Source organism: Paroedura picta, chromosome 8 (genome assembly GCF_049243985.1).
Source record: "Paroedura picta isolate Pp20150507F chromosome 8, Ppicta_v3.0, whole genome shotgun sequence".
Taxonomy (NCBI): Eukaryota; Metazoa; Chordata; class Lepidosauria; order Squamata; family Gekkonidae; genus Paroedura; species Paroedura picta.
The window spans coordinates 3520584-3533689 of record NC_135376.1 but is presented as its reverse complement, the minus strand read 5'-3'; the positions used below and the strand labels follow the sequence as shown (position 1 = coordinate 3533689).

General features: G+C 53.1%; 1 protein-coding gene across 2 annotated transcripts; it reads right to left on the bottom strand.

Moving 5' to 3' along the window:
• COPS7B (COP9 signalosome subunit 7B) lies at window positions 1-12173 on the bottom strand. Of its 2 annotated transcripts, none has more exons than XM_077348096.1 (7): window positions 12036-12173; window positions 10116-10292; window positions 7581-7656; window positions 5909-5997; window positions 4440-4642; window positions 4217-4322; window positions 1-1205 (listed from the first exon to the last, which is right to left on the bottom strand). In XM_077348096.1, exons 2-7 carry the CDS (start codon window positions 10275-10277, stop codon window positions 1047-1049), a joined length of 795 nt encoding a protein of 264 aa, XP_077204211.1. In that variant the 5' UTR covers window positions 10278-10292; window positions 12036-12173; the 3' UTR covers window positions 1-1046. The 2 variants fall into 2 exon arrangements, with proteins under 2 accessions (XP_077204211.1, XP_077204213.1); XM_077348098.1 differs by having other exon boundaries at window positions 10116-10297; window positions 12044-12143.
• Between the last annotated feature and the right edge of the window lie 933 nt (window positions 12174-13106).

Sequence of the window (13106 nt, the reverse complement as noted above, 5' to 3'; positions counted from 1 at the left end):
CTAGGTGCAAATCACCTCCAATTAGTCTGTAACAAATATCAAAAGACACAAAGGCGGAAATGCTGAAATCTCCCAACAAAAGGTACAAAATAATTTTCGTTTTACAAAACAAGACGGAGAAAAAAAACACAGGGGGGAAAAAACCCAACGGTCGAACACAACCAGAAAGGAGTTTTCAAGTTCTGAAATCCTGGCAGAGACCTCTGTGGGAACAAGGCCAGGCCGCTACCGTCCATGTCGGAGGCCGGAGGGGGGGGGGAGGAGGGGGGAGGGAATCCCTTTCAAACGGCTCATTCCCCGGAGGGAAGGATTGAACGTGGTGCACTTCCAAAGGGAGGACACACGGGACGCAGACGAGCTCTGCCACACGGCCGCGTCCATCGGCCTGGTGGGGCAGGAAGGGGCAGGAATAGCAGCTGGCCCTTTCGGCTCCCCTGGCCCCCACCCCACCCCACCCCACCCTTCCGCTTCCAAGGGGCGGGACGCGGCCGTGACAGCAGCGGGCTTTGGAGGGCAGCTAGTGGGGTGCCTGGAGGACGCAGCCAAGCTCCAGCTTTCCTGGCGTTGAGGTAGAGAGTTGCGCCCTAAGAGGAAAACTTGGATGGAACCGGGAAATGAGAGGCGAGGTGGACTCCCCGGCCGGAAGCGTCGTGTTCCCTCTGGGACGTGGAAGAGTTACGGGTGAGCGTCAGAGATTGCTTCCCTCGGTTGAGCCCTGGGGCCGCAAAACACAGGAGGGGCCTGGGGGGGATGCCCAGTCCTGCCGTGGAACCTCATGGTAGCTGTCTCCTCCCCCCCCCGCCCCGTGAACCCACTCCTGGGGCTCCCCTGTGCCCTCACGTTCCTCCCTTAAGAGCTCTGGGGCAGGAGGCTGGCAGCGCACCACGCAGGATGAAGCCGGAACTGGGCCGACCTTCTCCCGCCCGCAGAACTGCCACCGAGCCGGCACCGGCTGGAAGGAGAAGCCAGAGTCTGTGGCAGCTCCTTCCAGAGCTGCCCCGGGGCCCTGGCTGGCACCCTCCCTCCCCCCCCCCCCAGAGCGGGCGTTAGTGGCGACTGGAGACCAGGCCTTTGACCTTGGACAGCTTCTTCGTGGGCTGCCTCTGCTCCGCGTGTGGAGGGCACTCCCGGTCCGCCAACTGCTGCTCCATCTCCTGGGCCGAGGAGGCGGCCGTGGCTTTCAGCGTCTTCTTGATGTTGGTGACCTACGAGGGACGGGGCGGGAGGGAAGAACGCGGATCGTCAGGAGGCAGCAGCCAGACCCCACCTGAGAGGGCCACAGAAGCAGGTGGCTGGCTCTAGCCGCCTCCTGCCTTCCTGTGGCTGGCCTGAAAAGCTCCCTGGCATGATGGAGTCCTGGGGACATCTGGCATCTGCTGAGTCAGACCATCCAGGTCAATCTTGGCTATTCAGATGGGAGGCAGTGGAGCTCCACCATCTCCCCAGGCAGAGGTCTTTCGCATCACCTGGGTACCTGGACCTTTAGGGCAGCTGAGAAGGCTAAGGTGACATCAGGCGGCGTTGCTAGGAGGAGCAGAGAATCTTGGGCTGGCTTTCTAAACCAGGGTTCCATGAAGCCCTGGGGTTTCTTGATGGCCCTGGGGTTTCTGGATGGTCCTGGAAGGCTTTCCCAAAAGGGCGGGAGTTAATTAATTTTTAATATAATTTTTTAAAATTTGACAAACATTTAGTGGTGATATGATCAGATATGCTCATATTGCCCTCCCTCCCCCTCCCAAAATAGCCAGTGATGGTCTGGGAAGGCGAGGGGCTCCAGAAGGGCATGCATGCAGGTATGCTGCCAGTTGAGCAAGGCTTAAGGTCGTGCGCTTTGGCTGCTGAAGCAGCTGCTTTGGACTGGAACGGCCACTTCAGCTGCTGAAGCGCACAACCCTAGGAAAGATCTTGACAAGCTGGAACTTGTTTAGAAAAAGGACCACTAGGATGATTGAGGGAGTTGGGGAGGAGAGCAAGGGGTGATAGCAGAGCTGTGTTCACTACATAAAAGGTAGCTCTGTTGTTGAAGAGGGAGCTGAATCGTTTACTGCAGCTTTAGAGAGCCAGCTTGGTGTAGTGGTTAGGAGCGCTGACTTCTAATCTGGCAAGCCGGATTTGATTCCGCACTCCCCCACATGCAGCCAGCTGGGTGACCCTGGGCTTGTAACAGTCTTGATAGTGCTGTTCTGACCGAGCAGGAATCTCAGGGCTCTCTCAGCCTCACCTCTCTCACAGGATGTCTGTTGTGAGGAGAGGAAGGGAAGGCCTTGACTGTAAGCCGCTTGGAGACTCCTTTGGGTAGAGAAAAGCGGCATATAAGAACCAACTCTTCTTCTCCTTCTTCAGTAATATCATGGCTCCCTCAGCCTCCCCTCCCTTACAGGGTGTCTGTTGTGGGGAGAGGAAAGGGAAGGCAACTGTAAGCCTCTCTGAGACTCCTTTGGGTAGAGAGAAGTAGCACGTAAGAACCAACTCTTCTTCTTAGAATCATAGAATCATAGAGTTGGAAGGGGCCATACAGGCCATCTAGTCCAACCCCCTGCTCAAAGCAGGATCAGCCCTAAGCATCCTAAAGCATCCAAGAAAAGTGTGTATCCAACCTTCTTCTTCTACATGGACGGGGAACAATGGCTTCATAATATGGGAATGGCTACACTACATACACTTCATATGATCAATAAATAAACAGAAAACTGCACATGGTAATTTTTAGATATCGGAAATCTTTCATAGAAACTGCTTATGTAGACCTGCCGGTGGACAGGGCAGAATGCTTTACCATAGACTAAGCAAGTGGGGAAAAAGGCAGTTTGGGATTTGGCTATGTGGATTTGAACTCCAACAGGCCCAAATGGTCAAGGCAAGGCACACATTTTAAGGTCCTCTCCACCAGGGAAAAAAAGCGTCCAGAGGGTCCAGAGCAGACAACATACCCTGCAGAGGGTTTCCCAAACAGGCCTCCCTTTCCCAGCCTTCTGCTGCCACCTGCTGGGCATTTCATGATAGCACAGAGATGCCTTTTCGAAAGTTCAGGTTTTTCCCCCTGCAATATCAGAACCAGGCTGAAGAAGTTGCCGTCTTGGGAGCAGGATCTGTGGTGCCTTCTGACCCCTTTCCAAGAGCCCACCAGGGATTTTGAGAAAGTGAGGGGGGGAGGGGGGCTTTGAGAACCAGTGTAGCGTGGTGGGCCTGATTCCCCACATGCAGTCAGCCGGGTGACCTTGGGCCAGTCACAGTTCTCTTAATGCTGTTCTCGCAGAGCAGTTCTTTTAGAGCTCACTCAGCCCCACCTACCTCACAGAGTGTCTGTAGTGGGGAGAGGAAGGAAGAGGTGTTCATAAGCCACTCTGAGACTCCTTCGGGTAGTGAGAAGCGGAGCATTAAAATAACAAGCTCTTCTTTTTCTCTCTCCTTTTGTCCAGCGTGGCTTCAGTGTGGCCACAAATAATTTGATGGGTTGTGCAGATTTTTTTTTAAAGCTGGTTCAACAGCAGCTGAAGATAAGTGGCAGCAGCCACTGTGCAAGCGGCTGAGCCTCAGGAGGCACCCGCTGTTTTGCAGCAGCCGTTTCGTGGCTCAAGAAAGGTTAATAACGTGAGAAGAGCCCTGCTGGATCAGACCAGGGAGGGGCCATCTAGTCCAGGATTCCATCTCACACCGAGGCAGCCAGTTCCTCTGGAGGACCAGCCACAGGGCAGAGAGGCCGAGGCTGTTATATGAACAGCCCTGCTAGGTCAGACAACATACGCATCAGAGGGTTCTCCCCCCCCCCCCCCAACAGGCCTTCCTTTCCCAGGCTTCTGCTGCCACCTGCAGGCCATTTCGTCCATCCAGTCCAGCCTCCCGTCTCACACAGAGGCCAGCCAGTTCCTCTGGAGGGCCAGCAACAGGGAGAGAGGCTGAGGCCTTCCCCGATAAGAGCCTCAGAAGAGCCCTGCTGGGTCAGACCAGTGAAGGTCCATCTAGTACAGCACCCTGGCTCACACAGGGGCCAACTAAGTCCTCCAGTGGGCCAACAGCAAGGCACAGAGGCCTTCCCCTGATGTTGCCTCCTGGCACTGCAATTCAGAGACTAACTGCCTCTGAACATGGAGGTTCCCTCAGTCACCAGATTCAGGAGAACGGGCTGAAGTGGGCAAGGCTCAAGCTTAGCTCCCCAAAGGAGGATGGCGGCCTGCGCTCGCTTGGCAGGAACAATTCCTCATGCGGAGACTCCTACCTCAGTCTCCACCTGCTGCTGAGTCCGGTTGTGGTTCTCTTTGTATTGGTTGGCTCTGAGCACCTGCTGCTCGATTCCTAACAGGACCACTTCACACCCGTCACACCTGCAAACAAAAGGCCGGCACGGTCAGCTAGTCCGGATTTTGGGCCACGAACGGGAGAAGCGGGGCTGGGGGCAGGGCGTCCCACGTGGGCCGCGGCCAGCCCTGAGGCAAACTCACCACTCGTGAAGAGTCTTGATGATATTGCTGATGTCCTTCTGCTGAATGTCCCTGCCGATGCAGAAGTCCACCTCCAGCACCTGGTTCCGCTGGTCCAGCTTGCCCTGGATCATGTCCGTGTAGATAGCTTCGATGATCAGGTCTTCCAGTTCCCGCAGGTTCCGCATCTCCAGGTCTTTCAGCAGCACAGAATAAGGAATGCACTGGGGGGGTGGGGGAGAGAGCGACACCCGTAAGAACGGCAGGAGAGCCCTGCTGGATCAGACCAGAGAAGGTTCATCTAGCCCAGCAACCCTTCTCCCGCAGAGGCTAACAAGAGGGCACAGAAGCCAACGTCTTTCCCTGATCTTGCCTCCTGGCTCTGGGATTCAAAGGATTAGTGCCTCTGAATGTGGAGGTTCTCCTCAGCCACTTGGCCAGTAGCCATTGAGGGACTTATCCTCCATGACTCTATTTAACCCTCTCGGAAAGCTGTTTATTCCTGTGGCCATCACTACATCCTCTGGCAGCAGATTCTACATTACCCGGCTCACCAGATTAGAAGTCCGCACTCCTAACTACCCCCTGGAGAGCCCTGACTAGCCCAATCTGGTCAGATCTCGGAAGCTAAGCGGGTTTGGCCCTGTTTCCTCCTTGAACGGGAGACTGCCAGGTGAGTTCGGGCTCACAACGTGGAGGCAGGCTATGGCCAACTGGATGCCTTGAAAACCTCACCGAATTCCTGTCAGTTGGCTGCAAGTTGACAGCAAAGAGAACAAAAACACAGGTAGGGCTACAGTTCCCATTTTACCGGCAGAAGTGGAAGTCGAAGTAAAGGAGCTCGCCTGAGGTTGCCGAGTGAGCCTGAATCCCAGTGACAATTTGGGAGAGGTGGCAGGGAGCAGCCAGCAGGGACACCCCCTTCGGCCCACCAATCCTCACTCCCAACCAGAAGCGCTCGTGGTCCTCTAAACCAGTGGTCCCCAACCTTTTTTCGGCTGGGGACCGGCAGATGACAGCCATGCCCGCGCAGCGCACATGCGCGGCCCAAGTGCCGCGCATGCTCGATTTCGGCCGCGCAGCGCGCGTGTGCGCATGCGCGGCCGGGCCGCACATGCACGATGCGCGGCGCGGCCCTGATTCCCTCTCCCCCCCTCCTGCAGTAAGAAGCTTCCCGGGCCGCAAGCTTGTGGCACGGGAAGTTTTTACTTGGGGGGGGGGGAGAGGGAACCGCGGCCCGGCGCCCTGGCCTTCGCGGCCCGGCACCAGGCCGCAGACCGCAGGTTGAGGACCACTGCTCTAAACCCATCGCGCTCTCTCTTGCTCTCACTGGCCTCCCCTGTTGCTTGTAAAGGCATCGAGCCTTGCATGAGTGACAGGAGACAGGAGCTGTGCTGGCTTTGCTGAACCTCAGGCGCTCCCTACTGCTAACACGTGCCACTGTGCCAGCAGTGTGTGCACACCCCAAAGGCAGGTCTTTGACAGATTACCTTCATTCTGGAAGCTAAGCTGACGATCGTTAAATGCTTCAACTTGTTCTTCTGGGCTCCCGTCAGCTCTGGCAGGTTGCCTTTGTTTGCTGCGTGAGAGATTGCATTGGTAAAGACTCTTCAGGTTACGGCCAAACTTGAGTCACCCCCAATATTATTCTTATGCATTTCAGGCTCTTACGAGCTGAGCTCTCTGGAGCAAAGAGGAGCTGCCTTCATTTCCCTGTAAGAACTAAGTGAATGGAAGAAAACGCACAGAATGTCAGGGAGTATCGCTTCCTTGGGAGAGAAGGGTCTGGTCCGACATTTAGCGAATCACTCGTATTTATGATACAAAAAAGAAGATTGACGAGGGACCTGGCCCTGTGATTCACCGTTGATGTAACTTGAATATGTATTCTAAACAGTGTATCTCGCATTTCCTTGTGGTATATGGGGGCTTATAATAATAGCTAAACACATTTCCCAAAGCCCAAAATAAAATCACAAACCCTAATTCCCCCCTCCCGCATAAAAGAACTCTGCTACTCAATCACTTTCAAAAGCCCTGGCAAATAGCACCTCCTGAAAACCTCAGAAGTAAATAAGAAGAGCCCTGCTGGATCAGTCCAGCAGTCCAGCCTCCTGTCTCACCCAGGGGCCAGCCAGTTCCTCTGGAGGGCCCACAACAGGGCAGAGAGGCTGAGGCCTTCAAAGTACATCAGAAGGGGCCTGCTGGGTTAGACCAGGGAGGGTCCATCTAGTCCAACATCCTGTTTCACACAGGAACCAAACAGTTCCTCTGGAGGGCCAACAACAGGGCAGAGAGGCTGAGGCCTTCATAAGAACATAAGAAAAGCCCTACTGGATCAGACCAGGGGTCCATCAGCATCCTGTCTCCCACAGTGAAGAAGAAGAGTTGGTTTATATACATCTACCCTCTGAGGTAGGAGAGGCTGAGAGATTCTGACAGGACTGATTGGTCAGAACAACACTATTAGGGCTGTGACAAGGAGAGGGGCTCAAACCCAGCTTGCCAAATTAGAAGCCACTGGTCTTAACCACTAACCCTGGAGGGCCAACAACAGGGCACAGGAAGTCGAGGCCTTCCCCATACACCTGGAATGCCTTGACTCCCTGGTTATTACATATCAAACGGTTTTATCCCTTTAAAGAGATAGATTAGAACATCATACATCAAATTTTTGAATCAGCATCAAGTTTAGGTATCAGTGAGGGAAGGACAGGAAAGGCTAATTTTCATTACAGGAACCCCCCTTTAAGAAGGCTGCTGTGTCAGAGACCCACATTTCAAAAGCGGCAGGGAACTAAAAGACAGCCCTTCTCAACTTTTTTACTGACGAGAACCCCCTGAAACATTCTTCTGGCTTGGAGAAACCGCAGAAGTGGGGTGATGGTGCAGAATATTGTTGGAACGCATAACTGTGAACACGCCCACCCAGGGTCCCTCCCCTTCCCACCCCGCCAGGACCCTCATTGGCTATTTCGGGGGGGGGGGGGCAGGTTGACATGATCATATATGAGGGGTGACTCTTGCCATGTAACTGGCAGTTCTAGCTCCCCCTTAGTGTCCTGATTGTGCAACACTTCATCTTGTTTCACTGGTGAGACCACAAACCATGGGAACGGGAGCGGGTGAGAAATGGATCTTTATAGTTCCAGCCTTACTTACCTACATAGTCTGGGTACGTCCCATAGGCAAAGAGATTCAGCAACTGAAAATAAGCAGCATTCGCTCCTTCAGCAAGCTGCGGGGAAAGAAGAAACATAACATCAGACCTATTAAAGGCCTGTTGTTTTTCGGCTATTGTGTCACATCCTAACAAGCTTGATCAAGCCACCAAAATAATCCTGGCCTTGCCTCAAGGGCATCTGTTCTGACTTCTTGAGTTCCAAGTCCCCTGGCAGAAACCTTGGGCACAGACCGCCAGGGTCGGCCCAGACCGCCAGGGTCCCAGGAGAAAAGAGGCCCCATGCCTCACACACCCTTCCTCAAGCAGGCTGAGCTGGCAGTGCAGCTGAACTGAGCCCTGTTTAAATGTTAAAAGCTGCCCCTGCAAGGAGAATGTGTAGGGCAGGGCTAGCAAACGCTGGCAGGAGCTCATGGGAATTATAGTCCATGGACTTCTGGAGGACCACAGGTTGACTACCCCTGCTGTAGGGTATAAATAAAAATGTGTGTGTCTGATGCAAAGAACAAGATATGTATTGTCAAATGCCAGCCTTAAGATTGTGTTTCCTTCAGATAGCAGTTAGGTAATGTATGTAATATATATAGTGTTTATCTTTTTCCCCCCTAAATAATTTATTTTAAAAAAGAAAAGATCATTTCCAGAGGCAGCTGCTTTCAGGTTGGCGCTGCCACAGCAGCTGCTGAACAGGAACTGTACTTATTTTTCCTTAGACAGAGAAATCTTTAGTGCAGCCTTTCTCAGCTATTTTGCTATTGAGAAACCGCTGAAACATTCTTCAGGCTTCAAGAAACCCCAGAATTGGGACGATCCTGCAGAATATGATTGGGAAGCAGAGCTGTGGACACGCCCATCCGAGGCCCCTCACCTTCACACCTCTCCAGGCACATCATTGGCCATTTTGGGAGAGGGTGGGTGGGCCAGGGCTAGTTTTAATGTACTGTTTTATAAAGGTAAAGGTATCCCCTGTGCAAGCACCGGGTCATGTCTGACCCTTGGGGTGACACCCTCTAGCGTTTTCATGGCAGACTCAATATGTGGTGGTTTGCCAGTGCCTTCCCCAGTCATTACTGTTTTACCCCCCAGCAAGCTGGGTCCTCATTTTACCCACCTCGGAAGGATGGAAGGCTGACTCGACCTTGAGCCAGCTGCTGGGATTGAACTCCCAGCCTCATGGGCAGAGCTTCAGACATTATGTCGGCTGCCTTACCACCCTGTGCCACAAGAGGCTCTTTGTTTTATATCTACGCTATGTTTTATATTTATGCTTAATTTCAGACCGATGAAATCCTTGTCCTGTTGTGTTTATTATGAGACCCACAAAGTTTTATTCAGGGCAGAAGCTTTTGTGCACATGGATTATATCTGAAGATGTGTGCATGCACCCGAAAGCTTATACCTGGAACAAAACTTTGTTGGTCTTAAAGAAGAGTTGTTTTTTTTTATATTCCAGTTTTCACTACCTGAAGGAATCTCAAAGCAGCTTACAATTGCCTTCCATTCCTCTCCCCACATCTGTGAGGGGGGAGGGACTGAGAGAGCTCTAAGAGAAACTACTCTGTGAGAACAGCACTATCAGGACTGTGACTAGCTCAAGGGCACCCAGCTGGCTGCATATGGAGGAGGAGTCGAAAATCAAACCCAGCTCTGCAGATTAGAAGCAGCTGCTCTTAACTATTACACCAGGAGGGGCCAAACTGGGCCTCTTCAGATGTCCACAGACTACAATCCCAGCACCATGCCAGCAGGGGCTCATGGGAAGTGTAAGCCATGGACACCTGGAGACCCACAGTTTGGCCACCCCTGCACTACACCACAGCTAGCTCTGGGCTCAGACTTTGTTCTGCTACCCACCTGAATCCATAAACACCACAAATACTTACCTGGAATGGCCTCAGTGCACCTTTAAAAAGACACACTTCCACCCAGAGGGCGTCATAGCGGCCTATCCCTTCCCGATACACACAATCACAATGATTCTCTTGCACCTTTGAGACGTCTATTGTTTCAGAGCAGCCAGCCATCTCACTAGAAATGTGCTCTGTCCTCCAGTGTTACACTGCAGCTTGCTCCTCATTACAATGAATTCAAAAAAGACCTGCTCAAGGGAACAGTGAACACATGGCAGCAAGCACAAGAATGGCACCCTCTCATGGAGTTTGGTCGTGGCACACATGCCAGGAAGGACGTCTGCCACTGCACAGGGCACACAGGAATAGGACTGTATTTTCAATACAGAGCAGCTGGTGTTCGTTCTTTAGACACCGGCTCTTCAGAGATAGAAGCAAAGTTGCCGATCCTACATGCCAGGATTCTTCTGGCTCAGGTTTGGCTTTACGAACAACAACAACAACAACAACAAAAACAAGGGGATACAACCCATTGCCTCAGCAAAAGTCCCCCATGTTTCCTTGAAGCAGCAATTCCATCTGGTTTGCTGTCCATTCGCAAGACACCCTATTGAAACGGAAGGACTGGGGTCGGGAGTACAACTCAAACATTTTCACCACGCTCACCTCTTGCACATTTGTCAACTCCAGCAGCTCTCCGAAGACGTAAACGCCGGGAGCCTCCAGCACTTGGTTGATAAGGGCCGTCAGGGCTGATCCGCTAGTGCCTTTGGCTAATAAAATAAACTGCTCAAGGAGATTACAGGACGGTTTCTGCTCCCCTGCCATTCTAAATCCTTCAGCCTGGCAAAGAGAAAGAGCGGGTAATTAATCTTTCCACTGCTGTGCAGGACCCTGCTTCAGAACAATACCAGAACATGGCTACTTCCCCCAGCTTTAGCCACCTTCCTGAAAAACTGAATGCACAAGAGACAAGTTGCCTTCTTTATGTACTGCAAGGACAATCTTGACATTCAGCAGCCGAACAAAGACATATGGAAGACAAGCAAAAAGAGTTGAGGTACACAGTTCTTAAGGGTTCTTGCCTTCATTACTGACGATGCATTCAGAGGGCGGGAGAAGAGCAGCATAGCTTATAGGCTGGACAGCCATGATCTGAATTCCTTACATGCAAGATATACCAATCCCCTCCCGCACATGCATGACTCTGGAAACCCCAGCATTACATTTTAATACATTTTCTCTCTCTCTCCCTCTCCCACGCACAAACTTGCTTTTCTCTAAAGTCAGATGAGAAAAGACTTCCAGGCATTATGACTACCAGCAAGGTCTCTGTTACCAGCTGGGTGCTAATTTCCAACAGCACCATCCTAAGCAAAATGACACAACTTCAGTGGGCTTAGGAGGCTGTGATTCTGCTTAGACGGGCACTGCAAGGGAAGCATTGATGAAAGTATTTGGGACCATTCAATCCTCACACAGTCTAAACTTCCCTGGTAGAAACTGCCCCCCACGTTGGTTGTGCAAAGGTTACAAAAACCCAACCATATTCTGCATGATTGCACACTTCTGGGGTTTCTCAACATTTGAAGAATGTTTCCGGGGTTTCTCGACGGCAAAAGAGTGGAGAAAGGCTGGCTTAAAGATTCAAGAATTCTTAAAGGCTTTAAAAAGCGACCTCTTGGATTGTTTTAAGACAACAAACCCCCTCTCCCCGGCATGTCTTCGCATCCATAGGACACCCGTCCACCTGTTTTCATACCAGGATTAGACACATACATGGAGAACTTCAACCGTGGATGCTAGCCAGAAAAGCTAAGTGGCACCTCTACAAGACAGCCAGGGTGGTGGCCTTGCTCAGATGAGGATCGGAAAAGTAAAAATTAGCTGCCATCAAGTCACCACTGGCTCATGGCAGCCCCTCGTGGGGTTTTCCAGGAAGAGGTGGCAGACGTGGTTTGGGGCTGCCTTTGCCTGAGAGACATCCCAGGTCCTCCTTAATCGTTTCCTAACCATGAACAATCCTGCTTGAAGCTCAGGCTGCTCAGGACCTGGAAACTCCAGGCAGCTGCCACTCTTGTCCTCTTGGCCTAACCGACCTTGCAGGGAGAAGAGAAGGCGGCAAGGCGATTCAGGTCCCCACTGGGGGAAAGGCCAGGGGCAACCTGTTTACTTCCTTTGTCCTCACGACAACCCCGCAAGGTAGATTGGGCTGAGAGGGGTGACTGGGCCGAGGCCCCCCCGGGCACAGGGGAGGCGGGTGGGGAGAATGCAAAGCCGGGTCTCCCGGATCCTGCCCCACCCCCGGCCCACCGTGGCTCTCCCGGGGAGTAAAGGACGGGGCTCAATATAATGACTCATACTCCCGCCAGGCCCGGGAGGCGTGGGGCGGGAGGGTGGCCACGAGGCGCCGGGGGGATGCTGGAGCGGACGGGCTCTTCCGTTGCCAACCAGGGAGGGAGGGAAGGCGGGAGGGGAGGGGGATGCTCTTGGGGGGCTGCCCGGCCCGCGCCTCCTCCCCCCTCCCCCGAGAGCGCCCACCTGGCCGCCGCCGCCCTCACCTGGCCGCCCCGCCCTCCCCCTCACCTGGCCGCCGCCGCCGCCCCCCCGCCCGGCTCGCTCTTGCTCGCTTCCCGCCGCTCCTCAGGCAGCCATGACAGCAGCCGGCAGCCAGAAGGGAGGCGGCGCGCATGCGCCCCACCGCCCCGTCCGCCGTCCTCCCGGCAACCGCGTCCCGCGCGCGAAGGTTCCGCCCCTCAATGAGGCCCCGCCCGCCCGCCTCCCTCCCTCCCGGGGCTCCCGGGCGGGAGAAGAGAGCGCCCCTCCCCCTGAGCCCCGCCCTGCCTCCGGAGCCGCCCACTCCTCTTCCCCGCCTGCAAGGGGGCAACCCAGGGCCGGCTCAAAAGACCCTGATAAGGAGAAAGAGCCTTACATCACTATTTTATGCAGGAGAATTTCCTCTATGGATTACTGACAGGGGCGTGTGTGTGTGTGTTTACATGCACCGGTTCTTAGTCTGCATTTTTTAATTTTTAAAAAATATATAGTCAGATTGACAGTAATATCGAAGTAATAACTGAGTTAAGAATATAGAAGTTTAAACATAACGTCTCATTATCCGTACATAGAGAGATAGTATCCTCCTCACTCCTTTTTTAGTCTGCATTTTGAAGGGTGGGAGTATTTTAAATGAGTGTTCTGTCACTTCCCTTGAGGGGTTGGAGGGCCTGGAGCTTTATGGAGAAGCCCTCTCATCTGAAAAGCACTCCTTCCTATGAAGCTATGCATTGATATCCTAGGGAGGCCTTTTGGGGTCCTGAAATCGAGAGGCTTAAAACCTCCTTAGAATCAGAGTTGGATGTGCCTTTACAGGCCAGCTAGTCCCACCCCCCTGCTCAATGCAGGATCAGCCTAAACCATCCAGGATATCTATCCAGCCACCAGTGAAGGGGAGCTCACCACCTCCTTAGGTAGCCTATTCCATGACAGAATTACTGTGAACTTTTTCTCCTATCTAGTTGGCATGATTCTACATGTGGTTTAAGCCCATTACTGTCCTCAAAGACTAGATATTCTGGGGAAAAGTGGAGGCGTAGTTAAGATCAACCATGCTGGATGAGGCCAAAGGTTCATCAATCCTTCCATACTGCGGTCGCA

What these genes read in the sequence shown, in the direction of transcription:
- COPS7B (XM_077348096.1), bottom strand. Translation starts at nt 10,277, where the DNA reads ATGGCAGGGGAGCAGAAACCGTCCTGTAATCTCCTTGAGCAGTTTATT. An exon ending in GCTTAGCTTCCAGAATGAAG is followed by an intron (nt 4,643 to 5,908) that starts GTAATCTGTCAA and finishes CCACCCCCCCAG; the next exon opens with TGCATTCCTTATTCTGTGCT. An exon ending in ATCAAGACTCTTCACGAGTG is followed by an intron (nt 4,323 to 4,439) that starts GTGAGTTTGCCT and finishes TTTTGTTTGCAG; the next exon opens with GTGTGACGGGTGTGAAGTGG.